The sequence below is a fragment of the Trifolium pratense genome, linkage group LG1, assembly GCF_020283565.1.
Source record: "Trifolium pratense cultivar HEN17-A07 linkage group LG1, ARS_RC_1.1, whole genome shotgun sequence".
Lineage (NCBI taxonomy): Eukaryota > Viridiplantae > Streptophyta > Magnoliopsida > Fabales > Fabaceae > Trifolium > Trifolium pratense.
In genome coordinates this window covers 9,882,894-9,906,746 of record NC_060059.1, presented here as the reverse complement: position 1 = coordinate 9,906,746, position 23,853 = coordinate 9,882,894, and the positions used below count along the sequence as shown (strand labels likewise).

At 30.0% G+C, this 23,853-nt stretch overlaps 1 protein-coding gene and 2 non-coding genes across 3 annotated transcripts; 1 reads left to right on the top strand and 2 right to left on the bottom strand.

Moving 5' to 3' along the window:
- Positions 1-6,493: 6,493 nt before the first annotated feature.
- TRNAR-UCG lies at positions 6,494-6,567 on the bottom strand. The gene has a single exon. It is a non-coding gene; the product is annotated as a tRNA-Arg (tRNA).
- A 7,469-nt stretch (positions 6,568-14,036) lies between these two features.
- Positions 14,037-17,782, top strand: LOC123920522 (trihelix transcription factor PTL-like). The gene is made up of 2 exons (XM_045972788.1): positions 14,037-14,767; positions 16,044-17,782. The coding sequence occupies exons 1-2, from the start codon at positions 14,262-14,264 to the stop codon at positions 17,065-17,067; spliced, it is 1,530 nt and encodes a 509-aa protein (XP_045828744.1). The 5' UTR covers positions 14,037-14,261; the 3' UTR covers positions 17,068-17,782.
- A 1,633-nt stretch (positions 17,783-19,415) lies between these two features.
- TRNAR-UCG lies at positions 19,416-19,489 on the bottom strand. The gene has a single exon. It is a non-coding gene; the product is annotated as a tRNA-Arg (tRNA).
- Between the last annotated feature and the right edge of the window lie 4,364 nt (positions 19,490-23,853).

The following is a 23,853-nucleotide window of genomic DNA, read 5'->3' as shown; positions in this document are numbered from 1 at the left end:
AATCTGACATGAAAAGTTATGATTTAACCATCGAACTAAGTGATATTTGGTTGCATATTTCTTCTTAATTCTTCCATGAAAAACGTAAAAACACTTATATATAAACGACATTGAAATTAACATAACAAAAATATTGTTTGCTTTTTGTTTTAGTCGTGCAGCCAAGAGATAACCAAGGCGACAAAGAATCAGGCCTATCATATATGAGTTAAAGGTTTATTTTCATGAAACGATTTTGGCGACTAGAAAAGGAAAAAGAAAAGTTCGAAATTTATGTACAAAATGCAATAGTGATGATGCGTGTCCAATCTTAGTGGATATTTGTAGATTTTTTTTTTATGGTTAATTCTTGTCTGCTTCAAGCAAAAAAACATTGGAGAGAACACAACTTTGCCTAATTGTTTTTGTCAGACTCTACCAATCTCGAGGCAAAAACCCATTCTTCTTCGTTCTTCCATACCATCGACCCTCACAAGCTAGTGAAGTCTTCATTATAACAATAAATATATTTTAAGATTAATATTAAAATTAAAAGAGTTTTATTGTCTAAAACAAATAAACTCTAAGATAAACTCGAATTAACACTTCACACTAAAATAGTTCAAGCTCGCAACAAGAATTATCAATAAATATGAATAAAGAAATCTTTTTCAACTATACCAAAAAAAAAAAAAAAAAGAAATCTTTTTCATACAAGAAATCTAATACAACAAGGTTTCGAAAGGTGTTCGAGAAGAACGACCGCGTAGAACACTATAATTTTAGGAGAAACAATTTTTTTTACATGTGCGTGCACTCGCATGTGCGTGCGTGTTTAAATAAATAAATTATATAATTATTATAATTAAATTTTAAAATAGAGTTATACTCTTATGATGTTTATAATGAAATATATTTGAAGAATGAAAAGTTATCGGAGAATATGGAAGACCAGAAGAAAAACTATGCTAGCAAAAAAAATCATAGCATGTTTGATTATCTTTTGCTTTTTATAATTTTTTTTAATATGGACCTCAATAATAAGGCTTCACTAGTAGACCCGTGTAAATTACCTACTAACATCGGTCACCCTCTCAGTTTAGCTAATAATTTAAATTCTATTATAATTAAAGTGACCTTAAATAATTACACATGTGTACCCTCAACTATAATAAATTTCATGGTCTTCCTTTTTTATTACACGGTCACGTTACATTTTCAGTGTTGAATCTTCATCGATTGCTTCACTTATCATTAATTCCTCGCCAAACACCTTGCTCTTGGCCAAACATTCGCCAGCGTGACACGATATGTAGCATACTTACTTGAGAAGTTTACAGATACAACAAGAGAGAAACTTTCTAATACAACGGCTCCAGTCTGACAGGGAAATCTATGATTTAACCATCGAACTAAGTGATTTGTAATTCTTGATTTCTTTTTAAATTTTTGATGAAAATCGTAAAAAAATTATATATAAATGACATTGAAAATTAACATAACAAAATAATTATTTGGCTTTTTGTTTCAGTCGTGCAGCCAAGAGATAACGCAAGGCGACATAGAATTAGGCCGATCATATATAAGTTAAAAGTTTATTTTCATGAATCGATTTTGGCGACTGGAAAAGAAAATAAAAAGTTCAAAATTTATGTACAAAATGCAATAGTGATGATAACGGTCCAATCTTAGTGGATATTTCTAGAAATTATTTTAGGTCAACTTTTGTTTGATTCAATAAAAAAATATTGGAGAGAACACAACTTTACCTGATTATTTTCGTCAGACTCTACTGATCTGGCGGTAAAAACTCATTCTTCTTCCATACCATCGACCCTCACAAGTGACGTCCTCATTGCAGATCTATGTTTTTTGAGATGATTAGAAGAATATGAATCATTTTTTATGTTGATCTCACGGAGGCTACTTTAGATCAAAATAAACCCCATTAATTATTAACTAAATTCAAATGTTCTTGCTTTTTATTTTGTTGCGCAATTATCTAATTCGTCCTCATTGCAAAGATAAAAAAGAAAATAATCAGGGTAGGTGCTAACTAGTTGTAGGCTATTTACACAAAGTCCACTATAGACCTTTATTTTTGGGGTCACATTAGGAACTTCCGAAATTTTATATTTATTTTTTATATTATAATTTTTTATGACAATAAATATATTGTAAGATTATTAAATTTAAAAGAGTTATATTGTCTAAAACAAATAAACTCTAAGATAAACTCAAACCAAGAATTATCATCAAAATATTAATAAAGAAATCATTTTCATATGAAAAATCTAAGACACTTTACACAAGAAGGTTTTGAAAGGTTTTTGAGATGAACGACCGCATAGAGCACTGACATTTTAGGGACATCAATTTTATTTTTTTACTCAGTGTGTGCGCGTGCGTGCATGTTAAAATAAATAAACTATATGAGATTTTTTAGGAAGCCTCGAATCCACACACCCATATGAGTTCTTTAAGTGAGTCATATTTAATTTTATATTATGTAACACTTCATAATTATTTAAACAACTCAATCACATTTCTTAAATATCTATATAACCTATTAAAAACTCTAAAATGAGTCCTACCAAATCCCACAATATTTCCTACATTCGTACCGTTTACAATATGATTTGAATATTGTCATCAAGCATCAAACCACCCTTCACAAACAGAGGAACTAAGCAAAATAATGAACGACCATTATTATACATCAAATATCCAGGCTAATATGCTACGGTGGACCACCTTCACAAGTTGTTCACTGTGGACAAGTGATCTACTGAATATGAATTTTACGAAATTCACTGTTTGATTGAAAGATTATATCGTATAGATCATCCATAAATTTTTTAAAATTTTTTGAAAATCATTTGATATATTATTGAGACCCATCAAGATTTACGTTATTTAATAAACCGTTAATCTTGATGTGTCTCGATAACATATCAAATTATTTTTAATTTTTCTAAATTTTTTTATGGATGATCTATATGATATAAACTTTCAATCCAACGATAGATTTTATAAAATTCGTATTCGTTATAATGTTATTCATAACTAATCCACCATGGACCACTTGATGAAGTGGTCCATATTAAAATTTACCCATTTGCCTCTGACAACTTTCAATTAGGAACAGTGTAGGAACGATTTTGCTAAGGCGATATTTATGCTCTAATATGACCTAAAAAAAAAAAGATCCACTAGTATACCTGTGTAAATTATTACAACCGGTCACCCTCTTAATTTAGTTAATAATTTTAATTTTACAATAATATTAATAGGGGTGACCTTAAATAATTAGACAATGTATCCTCAAATATCACGCCCTTTCCCAACCCCTTTTTCTTTCATTACACAATTACATTACATTACAACCGTTGGATCTTTATTGCTTTACCATTCATTGAATCCTCACAAACTCTTCTATTGTCCAAATCCAAACATTCCTTAGCGTGACATGATATGCCACATAATTACTTCACCGCTCGTTGAATCCTCGCCAAAAATTGTTGGAGAAAATGTTAAAACATTTCAACATTATGGTAATATTTTGGGGACTTCTAGTATACGATAGAAATATTATCATGTACTCCGGGGGCGGACTTGTATGAGGCATGGTGTGGCTATAGCCACATCAGTCCAACCCAAATTTTTTCTAAAAATAATAATAATAATTTTATAAATAATTTCAAGTTATTATTTATACATATTCATACAAATATTAATGTAAATATTATTTTAGAGTTTATTATTAATGACCGTAAGTTTCTCCGCACACATTAATTTAAGTATTAGTGTAAATATTAGTTTATAGTCTATTATTGTTGATTTCAAGTAATTGGTTATACATAATGTATTATTTTTAGTTATATATTTTTATGTTTATAAGAATCAACTTTGACTTTGTCAAAAAATTGTGGATAACTAATTGAAGTTGTAGTACCGAGTGAAATTAACGATTGAACTGGCATAAAACAATAGATTTAAGTTTTTCAATTAGTAGATTTTTTTTTCGTCAATTTTTTTTCTTCCAATTAGTAGATGATATAGGTAAAATTGGAATAAAAACTAATAAGTTATAAGCTAATTAAATTAGTTTATCAAAATAAACTATAAGCTAGTATAATTTTGGGTTTTATATATCCTGGTCCAAGGTAGAATCTTGTGAAGTATCAAACAATAGTAATATGTATGATTTAACATATATTCAATAAGTTATATCCTTGTTTTTCGAATAGAAATTTTGTGGTTTTATGGATATAGTTAGTTAGTTTATTGATTTTTTTTTAATAGAAATTTTATGGATTATTGATGTTCTTTTTTTGGATATACATATTATTATATTAGTAGTAATTTTATATATTGTTTGTTGTTTAACTGGATTATTGGATGATGATGAATTTTTTTAGTAATGCTAAAAAACTTAGTCACACTAATAATTCATGGCTGGGTCCGCCCCTGATGTACCGGTACAATAAAATGTATTGACCAATAGTTACTTGTGATGTTGTAATAGTATTTGACAGATATAACAATTAAATTTGATCAATATTTTATTTTAACACCACGAAACATTTACATTTTGCAATTTTCACCGATCAATTTACTTCTTCATCAAACCACATAGAGTTATTAAACTTGATTTACTTCTTCTTGGAACAGAGCAGCAAACAAAGCAAAAACCAGTAGAGAAAAATACAGACCGAACTTTTAACTCAGTTTCTAATTAAAAACGATTTACTAATTTTGTAAAAAAAAAACGGTTACCAATATGTTGTTATTACTTGTAGAATGAGAATAATAACCCTTCTCAAATGGCTATGAAAACCTAAGGAAATCCTATTACTCGTACAAAGGGGAAGGTGGCAAATTTCCTACCATATTATATTGTGCTCATTTCTTTCTTCAACCATTCATTAAATTTTTTGTTAAACTCGGTGTGTGTATGTGTGACTATTTCGGTGTTTTCAATATTCATCAAAATTATCGAAGATGAATTGTTGAATTGGTTGTTTTAATATACGGGGTGAAGATGAACTCGACACCGACGACCGCAATTCGTTCTTCATAGATGAAGATGAATTGGTTGTGTTTTTTATTTACCGGATGAAGATGAATTGATTTTTTAAAATTATTAAATATAGAAATACAATTTGTATGATTTATGAGGTTAAATTGTGTAGATAAAAAATGTACAGGTACAATTAATCTGGTCAACTTTTAAAATATAATATATAAATGATGATGTGGACAAAAATTACTTTTTTATTGGTTAAATCTTTTATAGTATCGGTACATTAAGTTTTGGCAAAAGTACCATAGAATTTTCCTAACATCATTGATAAAAATTCTCTTTATTTTTTTTGTGATATAAAAATACTAAATGAAATTAAAATTATTAAAATCTACAATTCATAATGACATAATGAAAATACTAAAAAGATGTTGATTTTCTCTTTTATAATACTAAAAATCAAAACAAATTTTGAAAAGGACAAAACTCATATGCATTTTTTTAGATGCAGTTTTTCTTGTTCCTCTAACAAAAAGGTAGTTATTTATATTTTTTAATTAAAAAAAGAAAAAGAAAATTGTTTTTAAATAAAAAGAACATCCCCCATGTATTATCTAGCACAATAAAAATAACTTCCCTCATGTATATATTCAATCAGGTTTTCATTTTTTTAAATAAATTTGAAAACTAAAATGCAATTTATAGAGTTTAGTTTTAAAATTTTTAAAACTAAAATACAATTTTCAAAAACTAAATCAAACATACTCGATCATATAAGACAATGACTATGTCTTATGGACCAAGTTGAAAAAAAAAATTAATAACATCTTTAATTTAGGAAAATGTTAATTAGTGCATCTGGTGCACTAGTTAAACATACAAAAAAAATAAAATTTTGTCTTGAAATTCGTGTATTCAATGTATTGAAAGTGTAAAACTATACTTTTACCAAAAATCCTAAAGCATTAGGTTTATGAGTCATCTCACTTATAAAATCATCCACCTCCGCATTTTTTGCATTTAGTCTATTAATCTCATTATTTTCTCGTTGTTTAAATTTGTTAGGATTGGAGTTGCAAAATTGTTATCCCATTTATCAAATGTATTTATGTTTTCTCTCGAGATCTTTTTCCTACCGTGGATTATATTATTCACCATCTTATGACATTTGAGGATACAAGGAACAAAAGACAGAGGGGTACAGGGACTACCACTTATTTTGATTTATGTTACTAATGAATTGCAGATGTTCAAATATCACTTACACATCTCATCAGTTATACACTTATACTAGTATAGTATTTAAATGACATATTTTACTCCATTTGCTCTTTCACAAATTAAGACATTGATTTTTACCTTCCCAGTCCCATTAATTGTTGGTACAAAAATAAATAATATTGGGCAATTGTTTTGACGCATTAGTTCTGGGGAATTAAAATGTCTGTTGAGAGAGAAGGAAATGAAAAAGGAAAAAATATAACAAAGCGACCACAGTGGGAGTCGAACCCACGACCTTTTGATCCGAAGTCAAACGCGCTAATCCACTGCGCTATGCGGTCTTCTTGGATACGGAATTCAACACACGATACTTAAAGTAGATATACATAGTATCAAATAGCTCAACTTAATTAATCTCTATTCTGATTGGATGAAGTAATTAGGATTTGGGTCATATAACGTTCAATGAAAACTGTACAACATTTTAAATAAAAAATTGTGTAGAGAAAAATTATAATTAAATTTTTTTTCTTAATATTTTATAAACTTAATTGTGTAAAGTTTTTTTTTTAACAAGTCACAATGAGATATATTAACAAACAAGTCTCCTTAGCACAAAATGTGCCAAGATAGACTAGCTGTTAGTATACATAGTCAAATCTCCCCGTAATGATTATAAATAGTTATTAGTATGGTTTTAATTTTTTTTTCCATTTTAGAGTTTTTCATAAAAAAGTAGTATTTTATAATATTTTGTCAATAATTTTTATTTTATTTCAAGGAGCTTAACGACAAAACTCACATAGACTAAATACAATATTGATGGTTCGAACCTAGATCTTAAGAGTTGGGACAAAAGTTAATTTGTACTTGGACTCCCGTAAGAGACTAAAATTAATTTTGCCTATAGCACTAATTTCTATTTGAAGTTGAAAATTATAGATTATAATTTATTTTTTTTTTAAAAAAAACTGAACAGACAAAAATGAAATATATACTATTAAACCAAATAATTTCATCAGGACAAGATGTGCCGAAAAAATTATAAAAATTACAAAACATCAAAACGAAATAACAACATAAATACTATTAGACACATAAATAGTGGCGTGAGATTTGGTGTAGATACAAAAATGTTCTTTAGTGAGACATCAAAATAGTATTAGATTAATGTTCAAGATTCTAGATTTAAAATTGATTTTTATACTGAAATAAATTTAAAAAATACCCAAATACAAATGACTTTACATTCAACTAAATTTTAATCAAAGTCAATTCTACAAAATCAAACATATAAACGATTTTACTGTCTCACTAAAGAACATTTTTATATCTGCACCAAATCTCACGCCACTACTTATGTGTCTAATAGTATTTTCCATGATGAGATTCTTCCTTATATGAATTGACAATGGACCCATGAAAATGAAGAAGAATGAAGAACGGTTGGAAATTCTCAATACGAGATTATCCAATGATGTAAATCAAGAAAGATGTCCCTAACCTTTGTTTTATGATCTTTATATAATTAATCATCATGCAAATCCATCATATAGTCCTCCATTTCCCCATCATGACCCTACCATTCTCTAATTTTCCGTACAATTGTGATAAACAAACCATGTTGTCCAGCTGGCATTTTGTATACCTTTCCTATTTAGGCAAGATGAAACTCATCTTTACCATCTTAGACCACACAAAAGGAACACTTCCCATTTTCTCTTTTTCGACCTTTTAATTATGCATGCACACTTATGAAATTTAATTCAATTATACATATAAAAATAGGTGAATCTAATCATCTATTGTGAAATACTTAAATATATGGTTCACACTTCACACGGCTACATCATGTTTCAAAGCCGTCAAATTTATTGTATACTCCTCATTTGTGAGTTGAGCTTGGAAAGTACAAATTAATTATCAATGTAGGGTACTCATCCGTCTTAAAATATACTAAGTAAAAATCAGTTAAAAAATTGAACTAAATTCATTTATTATTTCTAACTAATTTTTACATTAATAGATTTAAAAGATACTGTCCATTTAGAGAATGTTGGACAATTGTGGGTTGGTCCAACATTATTCGAGGTTTGGGGAAAAACTAATAAGAATAAGTTCCAGGCTTTGACTTCAAACAACCATCTTGAGTTCATTGCAATCCAAGAAACCATCTTGAGTTCATTGCAATCCAAGAAATAGAATGGAAGTAGTGAAGAAATACCGGTGTCATTTCTTATGGGTACGTAATTAATTTTTGTGATTGTGTGAAATAGTAATATACTTCTCTTCGTACAGTGTAAGTCTAGATTTTTTTTTCTTTTTCGAGTTAGGTTATCTAGGTTTATTTGGTTTGGGATGTCCGTCAAATTTGGTACTTGTTAATGTTCACCATATATGAGTGTGCTTTTTGGTTTTTGTAAGGGGAAAAGATGGGGGACTAATGTGGACAGGAAAAAAGTGGACCGAAGAAATCGAGGAGTTTGGCAATTTTATATATTTATAATTTCTAATGGGTTTAATTAACTTTCCCTGCTTAGATAGAAGATTTACTTGATTACAGCTTAATAGTCGCATTATATGTCGCTTTGACTGCAACCTTGTGTCTCATGGATAGTGGATGATAACCCACTTTATGTGACGTGTTTAGACCTTTAATACCCACCAAGTCTTCGTTGCATTGTGGTGAGTGTATTTGATTACCCTTTTATTTCTTCATGTTTTTAGACCTTTAATACTCACCAAGTCTTGATGTCGATTGTGTAGAATTGTTGTTGTTGATGATGTTGTTGTGATATATGAATTAAAAGGGTTGGTTTTTGTTAGAGTAGGTTTAATTTTGGGGGAAAATTAATTTTTTGACATGTTTCTATAGGTTGATGATTGCATATTTTATTCTTAAGTAGTTGAGTTGATTCTTGAGTATTGTAACTTTGGATTTGAAAGGTAAGTTCAAATAACCTCATTTGTCTATTAAATTATAAAAATTAGTTTTTTTATTTTATTGTTGGGTCATTAGGGGGAGTCTCACTAGGTTGAATTAAAACATTGAGCATTGAGTAATCACATAAGTGACTTTGACACCATACTTTCACCTAAAATCTTAATGCATTAGGTTTGTGGGTCATCTCACTTATATATTGTTTAATCTCAACTCTTCCAATGTGGTACTTAACTCACACTACTTGATAGATTTTAACATCTCTCTTCAAGTGTGAGTCTCTCTGTGTCCACAATCCATCACACCACTCACATATTGCTCCCCCCAATTGGACTCTGATACCACGTTGGGCTGTGAGGGAGGAGCATCACTGAGTTGGATCAATACATTGGACATCGAACAACCACACAAGTCACTTGTATATTGCTCAATCTCAACTATTTTAACCAACGTGTGACTTAACTCCCTTGATAAATCTCAACAATAATAATGTCTTTATTGTATGTTTAAACTATAGTAACAAAGATGGGCTACTATTTTCTTAAAAAAAAAAAAACCAGAGACCCATTAAGTTGGTTAAGCTGGTTGGTTAACCTTTTAACCGACTTAAAAAGTACTTTCTTAAGTTGGGTAAAAGCTAACTTAACAAAGTAAAACTTCTTCCGTTGTCAATTCTTAAGTCAGATACGAAACTCACATAAAAACTTGTTTATAATTGACTTAAAAAACTTTTTTTACACTAGTTGTGGTTTTTGCAAAATGTTACCACTCTTTCAATAATTTTTTTTTGGATAATATATAATTATATATGATGAAGATGTTTTTGCCTCAATAATAATTGGTGGTCTTAAATTCATGTTTTTATGTTCTCATACAGACTTTTAGTACATGTTAATTGATCGTATTTCACAATATTTTGGCCTTGTCTAGAATACATAATATTTGATAAATATGTGCATATGCTTAATCACAGCACAAACGCTTTAAGCCAAGTAAGAACTAAGCTAAGTATCCTAAACAAAGATGCTACTGTGTATAAAAAGGGTTAGGACCATGCTAACATTTTTTAAGGACATGTGTTAACAATTAACATCTATTTTAAAAGCATACATCAAGATATCTTATTATAAAAATTATGTATTTAATAATTTTAAAAAATTAATACATATAAAAAGTTAAAATGTACTATAAATTTTGAAAAAAAATAAATTACACGTTAACATTCTCCAAGAGGTTAAGCTTGAAATACTGTAGAAACGTCACTCGACCAAGTAAGTAGCAATACAATAAAAAAAGGTTAAGCTTGAAATACTGTACACACGTCACTCGACCAATGCAGTAGTATGGTGCAGTATATATGCAGGCACATAAAAATTTCATCGTGTGATGCTCTGACACCTGTCTCTTTCCCATTGGTGATATAACATTAAAATCATAACATATGCCACTATCCTACTCAATCACTTATTTTTTTTTGTGAAAAATGATGAGGAGTGTCATTGGGGCCTTGGGGGATTTATTTATTATTAGTATTTTTTTTAATGAAAGTGTATACTACTCCGTCCGATCCTAATTATAACAATATATTCACTTTTTAAATACATTGAAAGTTTAATGTATGTAGTCTATATTATTGTATAGATGCATCAAATTTTGAATGTATCTAAAAAGTGAATGTTTTCTTATAATTAGGACTGAAGGGAGTATATTTGAAATAAATGTAATTAATTGATTTTTTAAAACAAGTGTAATTAAGTTTTTGATTATTTTTTTTTTTATTAACAGATGATCAAACCTATCACGGTATCACCTCTATAACATATATACTACTTAAATGTATCACTACTAGACCAAACCTAGTGACTTTGATTAAATATATTTTTGATCACTATAAAATGAAGATTGTTTTAATGGATTTAGAAGATTTTAAAAATTGAAAGAACTTCATAAACGATTTCTTTTCTTGAATGACAAATATATAATATATAAAAAAAAGAAAAAGAAAAACGGTACAAAAGAAAGTTCAGAAAAATAAAGAGGTACTAGAAGTACACTCCACCAAAACATAAAAATAAAAATACAAAGAAACAAGGATACACACCACCACTAAACTAAAGCCCCGCTTAAAGGAATGAGAAGAAAAAACCTCACAGGAAGAGAGAGATAGAGAAGGGTTAACCACATGCAGGACAAAGCAAAAAAGAGTTTCCAATCCTCTTGATCCATCAAGTCCCAACATGACACTCCAACAAACAATATCGGTTCCAACATAAAGTAGGATGGATACCCCACTCGTAAACCACTTCCAAGATAAAAGTTTCACCCTATCAACCAGACACTCGACAGAAAAAACTCATTTCGAAAAGAAGACGTCATTTAGACTATCCTTTTATCCACCGCTTCTAATTCACTAGTAAAAAAAAAAAAAACTACCCTTCTGATCCATTTAGAATTTTTTTTATAATAGAAATATTTTATAATTATTCCTGTAATTTATAAATGAAAAATACTTTTTTTTTTTTTACTTTTTTCCCTTTCAAAACCAAACTATCATACATAACCTAAAATAATTCAACAGTAATTTTCCATATTTGTACAAAGAGTTTTAAGGACTACATTGTTCACTTGTATAAAAATTATCTAAATTATCATTGGCACCGATTCTTTTATTGAACTGGAAAGTGTGCGTGTGTAACATGGTAAAAGGAAAAAAAAAAAAAGACTCAACTAAAATCATCATACTATCATAGAAGGAAAAAGCTAAATAGTACGAGAGCATAGATGACGAAAAACGACGAATGAACAATTGCCGTTGGATTACAATTTGTGTTTAGTCATGTTTTACTTTTTTTCTTAATAAAAACTATAAAATCACTGCCACGTGTATCCGTATACAGTCGTGCTTGTATTCCTTCGCACCACATAGCATTTCTCATCATAGAAAACTATCGGCCCAAACAAAATATATAAAAGTTTAAACCCATTCATATATTCATATAAGGTACAAGAGTAACAAAAGTAATATTTTTATGGTGACAAATATTTGGGTCATTCTATTTAGTCACATTCATATAAAATTACATATTATTTTATTTAAAAAATACATCTTACTGAAATATTTTTCCTTTTAATCTTGTATCAAACATTTGTGTACAATTAAATAGAATGATTAAATTCTTGTGACGACCTAAGTTTTTTTTCAAGAATAATTTAAAGTCTTCGCATAAACTATTTCTATCTAAAAGTAGAATTTGATTATATCTACCAATTGTTCAACCGTCCCCAACTTCACCTAACTAGATGGTACTATTATAGGATTTTCAAATGGACCTCGTCACTAAATGTCAAATCATTATCAATCCCTTACTTAGGAATAAATTTGTTCAATCAAGATATTGAATTCAAGTGATTAATAAACTCTGCATAGGACGAATTGTTTGAGAGAATCCAAATTCAAATTCAATTATTGGTAAAAAAAAATTATTAGCGATATTTTACTTACTCGAAGCTAAACTCTTAATTACTGTAACCTTGGCAAAAGATTAATGCAAAAAAAGTACAGACCCAGTCCAAAACACCCAAAAACTGTAAAAAGACAAGTCTCAGGGGCATTGATAATTATCACACACACCCCACCCCCAACTGCCTAATTAAACAGATAATACCAAAAGCCACAAATAACAATGGCGGAGTGCGGTTTGAACATGACATGCAATTGCAAGTGAAAGCGTTGAAAAAGATTGTGACGACCAATTTTTGTTAGCTAGAAGTAGAAGCTTATGAAAAACTCTCTTCATCTTCATGATGGAGACAATGACCTAATTGGTTACAAAATGACAAAAGGAAAAGACAAAATATGAATTGAGTTTGGAGGTACACATATCCTTGCTTATAAAATTTTATGATATCAAAGATTTTTCATTTATAATAAGCGTTTGCTAACACGTGCACTATGTTAAAGAAATTTAAAAATGAACAAATTTATATTAAAAAAAAAAAAATTTTAGTTTTCACAAAGTTGAATGCATAGATCTTTAGATAAATTTCTATATTGAGTTTTTTAACATGTGCATTTAGGATTTTCGGAGCACTTGTTAAACATACCGAAATAGAAAATTAAAGAAAAAAAATATTACGAATTACTTTTTATATTTTTAAGGTATTGAATGAACAAGTTTTAAGATAATTTTTTTTATCAATATACTCCTTTCGGTCCTATATGTATAAGAAAAAAATTACTTTTTAGATTATTATAGTCTAGATACATATTCTACAATAAATCTAAAAAGTAAATTTTTTCTTATATATAAGATCAGAGGAAATACTTAACTAGTGCTCGAAGACGCTGTTTAACATTTCTCTAATTAGAAATATAGCGAAATAAGTTACAAATATAGTATAGTCATACATAATTATAAACAAAGTCATGTTAACATGAGTTCTTAAAACACATATTAAAAATTCTACTGTTTTGTTTTTTCTATAAATAGTAATTATTTTTTAAAACAATCAACTTTTTACTTTTTTAAAAATAAAATACGTATACAAATTTTAATACTTCTATAAAATTTCTTTCTATTGTTGATACATTAAAATCAAGAACATATGTTAACTTTTTAGTTTTTCCAACAAATCATTAGTTGGTCTAGTGGTGATTAGCGCCGGACTTGATAGGAAGGATCACAGTTCAATCTCCTGCAACTGTAATTAAGAGAGAGTTGAAACTACTTGATGTCAAAAATGTCCATCACATCAAATTAGACAGTCCAACGAATCCGATAAACTTTTCCCTAATAATGTCTTACTAGGTTTGAAAAGGATGGCTGAAAGAAGAAATTGTAATAAATTAAGCTTTCCATAGAAACCAATACAAAGTAGTCGAGTATTTTTCTACTCTCTCTCTCTCTCTACATAATAATACTCTGTCTGAGACTGAGCTAGAGAGATAGATATGAGTCTAACTTTATAAGACTAGCGGTAGACTCGGATCCTGTCTCCTTTCACTTCACACCAAAAATTAAAAAACTCATTTCTTCTTCTTCACACCCTTCTCTCTCTCTCTCTCAACTCAGAAGTAAAAATAATAAACAAGATATGAACAACACTAACCCATATGGTTTACCGGAAGATCTCCGCCGGTTAATATCATCATCATCATCATCAAGAAACACCAATACACAACATCTATCTGCAGCAGAACCACCGTGTCAATACGGTGGTTCTGCTTCTGGTTCTTTTCCACCACCACCACAAAATTACTGCTATGACCCTCCTCCTATCATTGTTGGTGATGTTTTCTACCCTCGTAGTAGTAACAACACCTTCCCTCATAACTATGACTACTCTTCTACTGTTAACCCTACTACAACTATTTCTACTGCTAATTCAGATCATGCTACTGCTTCTGCTTCAGCATTTTGTGTTGGTTTAGAAACTTGTTCTATAGATATTAATAATAAAGGATGGTTTGGTAATTTTGATTCTTCTAACAATAGATGGCCTAGACAAGAAACTCTTTCTCTTCTTGAAATCAGATCTCGTCTTGATTCTAAGTTCAGAGAGAATAATCAAAAAGCACCCTTATGGAATGAAATTTCTAGGTATAGTACTATATATCTTACTAATATCTTTACTTTTTGTCTTAATCACTTGCTTAGCAAAAAAAAAAGCTTCTTTTTTATTTTATTTTATGATAATAATTTCCTTTTTTTCATTGAAAATGACAGGCTATGTATAAGGGTTTACAGCTATAACTGAAGATCCATGTGTTTTTTTTTTTTTTGTCTAAGAAATTTCTTTCACTGACTTTTTAGTATGAAAACTTTAAACTTGCATTGATATGATAAATGAATTTGCAGGTACAAATTAAGGATTTCTTTCTCTCATCATACAGTTGAAAGACTGACTTTGTTTTGTATATTGACTTGTTAACCTAATTTTGTTTATAGCTCAGCTAGCTATATAGCTAGGGCTATTGGAATTTTGATAATTCAAATGCATAGATTTGATGTTTTCTGACATCTTTAATGAAGAGATCAGAATGTTTTTATTATTTTAATTCAATTATTTTAGAATATAATTATAGTAGTAGTACTAGTACTACCAATATTAATCATATCACATGATTTCAAAACAAATTTGAAAATATCATTATGTGTGGTGTTTTATATACTTCATTAATTTATACTAGTAGTACATGTTTTTTTGCTTCAAAAGATGGCATTATTATAGTACAATTTTTTACCCAAGGTTATATGACAGTCACATATTTCCTATTTCTTTTTTCAATAATAATATATTTCCTATTTCTCATATCCCATAAAATCTCTCTAGCAATGGGAGAGAGAGGAAAGGGTTTTGTGAGAGATTTAATTTGTTCAAAATTTTATTTTTTTATAATATTGTAGAAAATTGTAACAAATGTGGTTGATATATAGTTGATATTGATCTCAATTGCAGTTGTGTTTTCGGGGCAGCTCCAAGCAAAAACATCAAAGATGTATTATCATTAAAATGATACTAATTAATAACCATTTTACGACTGTTTTAAGGTAGATTTGATTTTGTCCGTCTTTGATATTACAAAGTCAAACTATTACTACTGAGTTGATACTTTTTAAACAACTCGTGTTCTTCTATTAACAACATCGAAAATCATTTTGTCGCTGTCTAATTTATTTATTTTTGAATGACAAATATACTATATAAATGTACTTCTCATATCTCTTTATTTTTCTGAATTTTCTCTTGTGTCTGTCTAATTATATATTGATCTGACAAAATCTTTTCAACTTTTTTAACTCATAATTTGGTGATGTTTTGGGTGTATAATATAATATATAACATAATAGCTTGTGATCTCCTTGTGAAATTTAGGATAATGGCTGAGGAATTTGGGTACCAAAGAAGTGGAAAGAAATGCAAAGAAAAGTTTGAGAATTTGTACAAGTATTACAAGAAAACCAAGGAAGGTAAAGCTAGTAGACAAGATGGTAAACACTATAGATTCTTCAGACAGCTTGAAGCAATATGTGGAGAAGCCTCAACTTCAGACAAAAATACACCTCATGTTGATGCTGTTGTTGCTACTCAAACTCCAAATTTCACAATCAACCAAGAAAATATCAATGGTGTAGTTGATCATAATTTGATCAATAACCTCAAGTACTCGGAGAGTCTAAGTTTCTCGAATTCATCTGAATTCGAGACATCTTCATCTGAAAACAATGACGAGGATCTCTCGGCCATTGCACACACGATGAAGACATCAAAGCAGAAAGGGGTGGATAAAAGTGATAGGAGGGGGAGGAAAAGTTGGAGAGGTAAAGTGGAGGAGATTGTTGATTCTCATATGAAGAAGATTATAGAGACTCAAGATGCTTGGATGGAGAGAATGTTAAGTGTTGTTGAACAAAGAGAACAAGAGATGGCTTTAAGAGAAGAAGAAAGGAAGAGAAAAGAGTCAATGAGGTTTGATCAAGAAATACATGAACTTTGGGCTAAAGAAAAAGCTTGGGTTGAAGCAAGAGATTCAGCATTGTTAGAAGTTGTAAGAAAACACATTGGAGTTGAAGCATCAAGTAAGAATGAAAGTAATACAAATTATGAACACCCTTTTGGAAATGTGGATCATGGATGGACAGAAATGGAGATTTCAAGTTTGATACAATTAAGGACTAGTTTTGAACATCAAGTAAGAGAAAAAGGGTATTTGGATGATTGTGTTTGGGATGAAATAGGTGAAAAAATGGTGTATATGGGATTTAATAGGAATGGTGTTGAGTGCAAGAAAATATGGGATGAGATTAGTATGTCTCTAAGAAGGTCAGTGGATTGTGGAGTCAAAATTACAAGACCTTGGTGTTTGGGACTTAAGGTGACAGATGATGATGACCTTTGAAACATATGCATGCATATCAGAGTTTTTGGGTTCTGAGCATGAAAAAGGGTGATTATTAACTTGCAAATTTGGCCTATTTTAAAATCACAAGGTGTAAGACTATGAGTATCTTTTGTATGTTTTCAATTATGTTATGTATTCACTGTAATTTTATAGAAGCTATATAGTGTAGTTTTTACAAAATTACGGTGAATACTGTGATTTTAAAATACTCACCGTTATATTAAACATAAGTTATATAATTATAGGCCAATTGTTTTAAGTCTAAATTCTAAACTCATCAAGTTATTATATTGGTGACTGTTTGATTAAGAACGGATACGATAAATTTTAAATTTTAAGGTTGAAATTTCATTTCTTTAAAAATAAAATATCTACTTGAGATATGCAATGTTTCATCTTAATACAACAATCACCAATGTAGTAATGGCTAGAATGCCAAATTTTGACTACAGGGAAAAATTCAATTTGCAAGTGTGTCATAAGCAAGCTCATTGGCATTTATTGTTTATTTTTATTGACATCAAATGCTTGATCAGTTTGTTAATTATGAATTATATATCTCTAAGTTCGGATGTTTGAATTGTTTATTATTTATGTATGTGATTTTGTAACATACTATATGGCCATATTTTTATCAAATTTTCAGTTTGACAGAACTATAATGTGTACTTGTAATTTTGATAGAAAATTCTAAAACTTGAACAAAATCAAATTTATTGTTACTACAAATATTCAATATATATAGAAGGGAGTTTTATGTCGAGTGTCTAGTTGATAGGGTTAAATTTTTATTTTAGAAGTGGATTTTAGGTAAAAATTCATGCTCCCTCTGTACCTTTTACGAGTGGGATATCCACCATACTTTATGCTGAAATCAATAGAGTTTGTTTGGGTGTCGTGTTGGGTCTCGGTGGCTCAGGGGAATTAGAGGTCTTCTTGTTGCTTTGTCCTACCCGTGGTTGATCCTAGTTTCTCTCTCTTCCTGACGAGTGTTATTCTTCTCATGGTGGTGCTTTCGAGAGGTTCTAGTTTATTGATAGTGTGTCTTCTTATTTTCCTAATACTCTTATTTTGTTTTCTTGTCTTAGAAATTGTTTTGTTTTAGTAGAGTGTAATTTTTGTACACAATAAGGTTTACTATATATGAATATGGTCTAAAGGTGAAACTTACTATATTTAATAAAAAATTTAGGGAGTTGTAGTGTAGACTATCCCCATTTTATTAAACTTTTAACAAAATATTATTTTTGTTCTCAATTTTGTTTTTATAAAATTCTTATAATTTATTTTGGTCAAGTAGCTTAGTGGCTATAATTTCACTTTTTTAAAGTAAATAAGTGGGAGTACCGGGGTTCGAACCCCAATTACTACAATAACATGAAATGTCTCTGAGAACTAACTTATGTTTACAGGAACTATAAAATTCTTTTTTAAATAAAAGTATATTACCTTTAAAATATTTTTGAGAAGTTCATATAAAGTAGACACATGCATGGTGGGGAATAAATTCTATGCAGTGACATTGTTTTTTTTACTGTGCATTTCAACCATTCATCATGTTAACTTCATGTGGTGTAGATTGAAGAAGATTTGAATAGTGTAGATTTTCATTGAACTCTCTTCAATAAAATTCTATCACGAGAGAAATTCTCTATTCTTCACGGTGCTTGCTCTCAACTCTCAATTAAGCTTGGACTTCTTAAAATAAAAGTGACCGTGACATTATATATTCCCCATTTATAATAAAATATAAGAAAAATGTACTTGTATTTGTTCTAAAATTTAAACTTGATACTTTTTCACATATATATTAATTTATTTTTTTTTTGAAACAAAACCTATTACAATCAAAGATAATCATAGTAAATCAAATGTAAAAAAAAATAAAAATCTATTTTTTTTATCCCAAAAACTCTCACCTCATGTCGTCTCCACCAAACTCGCAAATTAAACAAAACTTAAGAAATGAGGTATCACCTCACATACCCCTTATTCCAATTTTAATCTCCAGGCCAGTCACATGTTTGTTTTCATTAAAGATGGGATAAAAGATATATTTTAATTTCTTCCTTTATTTGGTTAAATAGGATGGAATAATTAAGTTATCCTATGCATAATTTTTATGTGAATGTGCATAATTTGGGTTTCTAAGCCAACCAACATCATGTTAATGATTACATAAATCTAAACACAATAATAATCTCTGCTATTAGTAAATAAATAAATAATAATCTCAGCTAAGACATTGTGAATCGTAAGGAACAAAGAAGTGGAAGAACTAGACATTAGCGTTTTCTGAAGGGGAAAAGGAAGTTTAAAAAAGAAAGAAAAAAAAAATAAGAAAGCGACCACAGTGGGAGTCGAACCCACGACCTTTTGATCCGAAGTCAAACGCGCTAATCCACTGCGCTATGCGGTCTTTCTTGTTGTATTGTTGCACATACCATATTTAGTAATAAAGGTATGAACATGTTTCTATTATTCTATGTATCAAATTCCACATTCAATATACAGAATTAATATGTGGGCCTTTGATTGAGTGTTCATTATTTTACTTTTTTTACAATGACATTGGTACAAACTTTTCATCACCGATAACGATGACTAATCTTCGTCAGAGAATTTATGAGAAATATAAGATGAGTTATTCCTTCTCAACCGAATTTTCTCTTTTAGTTTATTTTTTAATAACTTTTTGATGTGTTTATGATTCCACGTATCAGATTTTTCTAAATTTACCTCTTATTCTCTCCTATTATACCTCCACCTCTTATATTTTCAGTAAATCGACCACTCTGTTGTTAATTGTTAAATAGTATAAACTAAAGGGTTTTGCTAATGGTTAGTTTTAGCGCATTCTTTAAGAATTTCATTTAAATAAATTATTTATTTAAAAAGATAAACAATTCAATTTTAAATACATTGACTCTACATATATATTTTCATAAAAATTTACTATTTAAGATCCTTGAAGAGTAGTCAGAACCCTCATTAACATTTTTCAAAACTAAAATAATTCATTTTTCGTACAAAATTACTCGAAGAGTTTCATTTTTTTTTGTGCTTCAAAGAGTTTCGGTTTACTAGAGAGAAATAGAGAGAACATTGTCTATTAATGAGTGTTACGATTTGCAAAATTCTATCGGAATACTTTCTATGAATGTTTTGCTTTGCAAAACTCTATTGGAAGACTGTCTATTAGTGTTATGGTTTTGAAAAATCTACCGGAGAACTTATAATACGTGTTTCAATGTACAATTTCTAAAATTGAAATTGGTAAAAATTAACAAATCGAAACACATTAAAAGTATTTCAGATTTTTTTTTATAAATCGGAACACTTTATTATACATATTAGAACAATTGATGTTGCGTGACCGCAAAAGTTGAAAAGAAAAAAGTGTACAGAGTTAAATGCAAAAATTGTAAAATTATAAAGGTGGGGAGGTATATAATTTTCCAAATTTTATGTGTTATTTAAGTGTTATTTGCCTTCTAAGTCAATCTCAGAATTCCACATTTAACACTTTGGGCCTGGTCCAAATATTTTCTGTGTCATTCATGCCATGCCCCAAACACGTGAGAGATATTTTCTGATAGTGCAAATTTTACTGGGAGATATATCCTAATAGCGCAAATTTTATCGGGAAATAACTCCCGATAGTGTAAATCCTATCAACAGATTTCTTTTGATAGTATGTTTTTTTAGTGTGAGCAATTCAGGAATTGCGAAGTGCAATCATTCAAAGTATAAAGGTATATTGAACAATTCTCAACAATCAATTAAGTAAAGCCCAACACTGTTTCTTTCTAATTGTACCCCAACAATTTGGAAAATTTCTCAACGCACCCACTCACTTTCTCCCCCACTCTCCAAAAAATTCGGAAAACGTTTTCCGAATTTTTTATAGTGTAAATTTTACACTAAAAAACAGTTCGGAACGTATTTTCCGAATTTTTTTAGGTGCGCTAGGGAGTGGGGGAAAAATGTTGAGGTGCGTTGAGAAATTTTCAACAATTTGAACCCATAACCCATTTTTTCCATACTGGGCAAACATATTGAATTATATGTTATGAAAAATACATGGTCGGGATATGAGTGAAAATAAAATAGGAGTAGGCATTTTTCTCCAAGATGAAAAAATGTAGCGTATTATTCAGGTACAATAATATTTCCCTCTTCTACGTGCAAGTCTATGCCTGTGTTATATATGTATTTTGGCCTTCAAATATACTTATTTATTAGTGTTTCCATTTATATTCTTCCGCTACTCATCAAATGATGGAACATCACACTTTCATGGACATTTACTCTCATGTCCTAAAAAGAAGCTTTTGAATATAACAGATAAAGGACAAACATTTCTTAGTGCTGAAAATGCTAAAAATAGTGGATCATACTGGTGTAGAAGATACTCTGCTTCTCTCCAATCCATTCTCCATTTGGGCTAGGGGTGAGTATTCAATTGTTACCCCCAACAGGGTTTGGGGGCGGGTTGGTAATGCTTAAACCCGCCCCCGTCCCTTACCTAATTTCAAAGTATGTTAATACGAGTCTTTTGTTTTTTCTTTTATGATGAACATATTAATATGAATGAACCCTTATCTATCAAATACATGTATATAGTTATCTACCAAAAAAATACATGTATATAATTGTCTCCTTGCATTGAACTGCCTCCCCTAAAATTTTATGTTAAAATAGTAGTTCACCACAAAATGCACATTGGTTTGTTAAAGGTACAATAAATTTTTTCCAAATGTGAAGCACTCTTTTATGTATAGGGGTTGAGGATTATTGTACAAAGTGCTTTACGATAGGTACTTGTTTTCAAGAGAGGAATAACCCTTTAAAGTAGTTACAAATTGTTAGTATTGTAAAGGCAAAGACAACCTGTTAAAGGGAGGTATTTTTATTTAAGGAAAAGAAATTACAAGTGTTAGATAATAGTAATTATATTATTATGTAAGGGTAGTGTGGTCTTTTCAAATCTTTAGTTTATATACTCTATTGTAACTCCTTTGTTTCTAAGTTTTGTTATTCTATTGAAACCCTAAGTTTAAGGGTCTTTCTCTTTCTCTATGTTTCTATATGTTCAATCTTGTTAACATGGTATCAAAGAGCTTGGTTTGATTTTGGAAACGACGTAGTCCAACGACTTTACAAGTTTGTAGTAGCGATTTTGCTTGATTAATTTTGTTTTGCAATTTGAATTGGAAGATCCTTTTGGAACGGTGCCGCCTCACTTGATCCGATTTCATTAGTAATTGGTATGATGCCTTTTCTTATTTGCTTTCACTCTTCGTCCATTCCTTTTGATTGTGATTGGTGACAAATTGAAAACAAATTATATAATTTTGTTGAACGGTGGAGTGGAACAATTGAGAAATTGGATTAGGCCTCTGCAAATTGTTTAACAAAGCATCAAAATTGGAGCAGATATAACCGAATAAGAAGATTGTATTTATCTCTTATTTCCAGCAGCAGCACCCTTACTAAATCCACCAAAATCATTAGTTGTGTCAGCTGTATTCTGCAAATTGTTTTGGTTGATCAATAATTAAAGGTTGGTACAATCAGTAGGAAGTCAATTTGTATAAAGTTGTTTGCAATTTGTTGGTGACCACCGATTCCATTCGGTTATATCTGCATAATTTGTTAATGAGTATAGTTAAAAGGGGCACTTGAAGTATAACTAGTGGTATATGATTCATTGGATTCTTGGATTTATCATTGTGGATACTTGGTTGGACTTTTAGTATTGTGGATATTTGGTTGGATTTTCCTGTGATTGATTTATTGTTGGTGGATTCATTGAGTGTTTGATATGGCTATGACTCATTCTTTGGTTGCTCCTCTTCCTATTAGTTCTGGTATTGATTGTGTATATCCATATGAGACTACTTCACGAGTATTTGATCTTGCTAAGCAGTTCCAAAAGTTTCTTGCAGCTCAGCCACATGCTACATCTGTCTCGTCTATTAAAGGTTTAACCCCATCTAATTTGTCAGGTATCTCTTCTTCCATATGGATCATTGATTCTGGAGCATCACATCATATGTCATATGATCATAAGTCTTTTTTGTATTTAAATTCTAAATCATCCATGTCAGTTATGACGGCTGATGGCACTCCTATGCCAGTAGCAGGAATTGGATCAGTGTCCACATCTAATTTGTTTCTTTCTGATGTTTATTACATTCCTAATCTCACGTTGAGTCTTGTTTCTGTTAGCCAATTGTGTGATTCTGGTTACTCGGTTATGTTTTCTTCCACTCATTGTTATGTGCAGGATCCACAATCTGGGAGGTTGATTGGGACTGGTCGTAGACATGGGGGACTTTATGTTTTGGATGAGCTGAAAGTTCCAGATACCGCAGCCTCAACTTCTACTTCCTCTATTGATTTATCATCTTTTCGTTTGAATTTATCATCTTCTAAATTTTATTTGTGGCATTCTCGTCTTGGTCATGTTTCAGCATCTAGATTAAAATATTTAGCCTCTACTGGAGCTTTAGGAAAATTGCAAATTAATGATATTTCTGATTGTTGTGGTTGCAAACTTGCCAAATTTTCTGCCTTGCCTTTTAACAAAAGTGTTTCGGTGTCCAAAGCACCTTTTGATTTGGTTCATTCTGATGTGTGGGGTCCATCACCGATTCTTACCAAAGGTGGGTCAAAATATTATGTCTCCTTTATTGATGATCATACTCGTTATTGTTGGGTTTATCTTATGAAAAATCGTTCTGAGTTCTTTGATATTTATCATATGTTTCGTGCTAT

Excerpts from the sequence above, each read along its gene's own strand:
- LOC123920522 (XM_045972788.1), top strand. The coding sequence starts at position 14,262 with ATGAACAACACTAACCCATATGGTTTACCGGAAGATCTCCGCCGGTTA. Across the intron at positions 14,768-16,043 it reads TTATGGAATGAAATTTCTAG|GATAATGGCTGAGGAATTTG; the intron begins GTATAGTACTAT and ends TGTGAAATTTAG.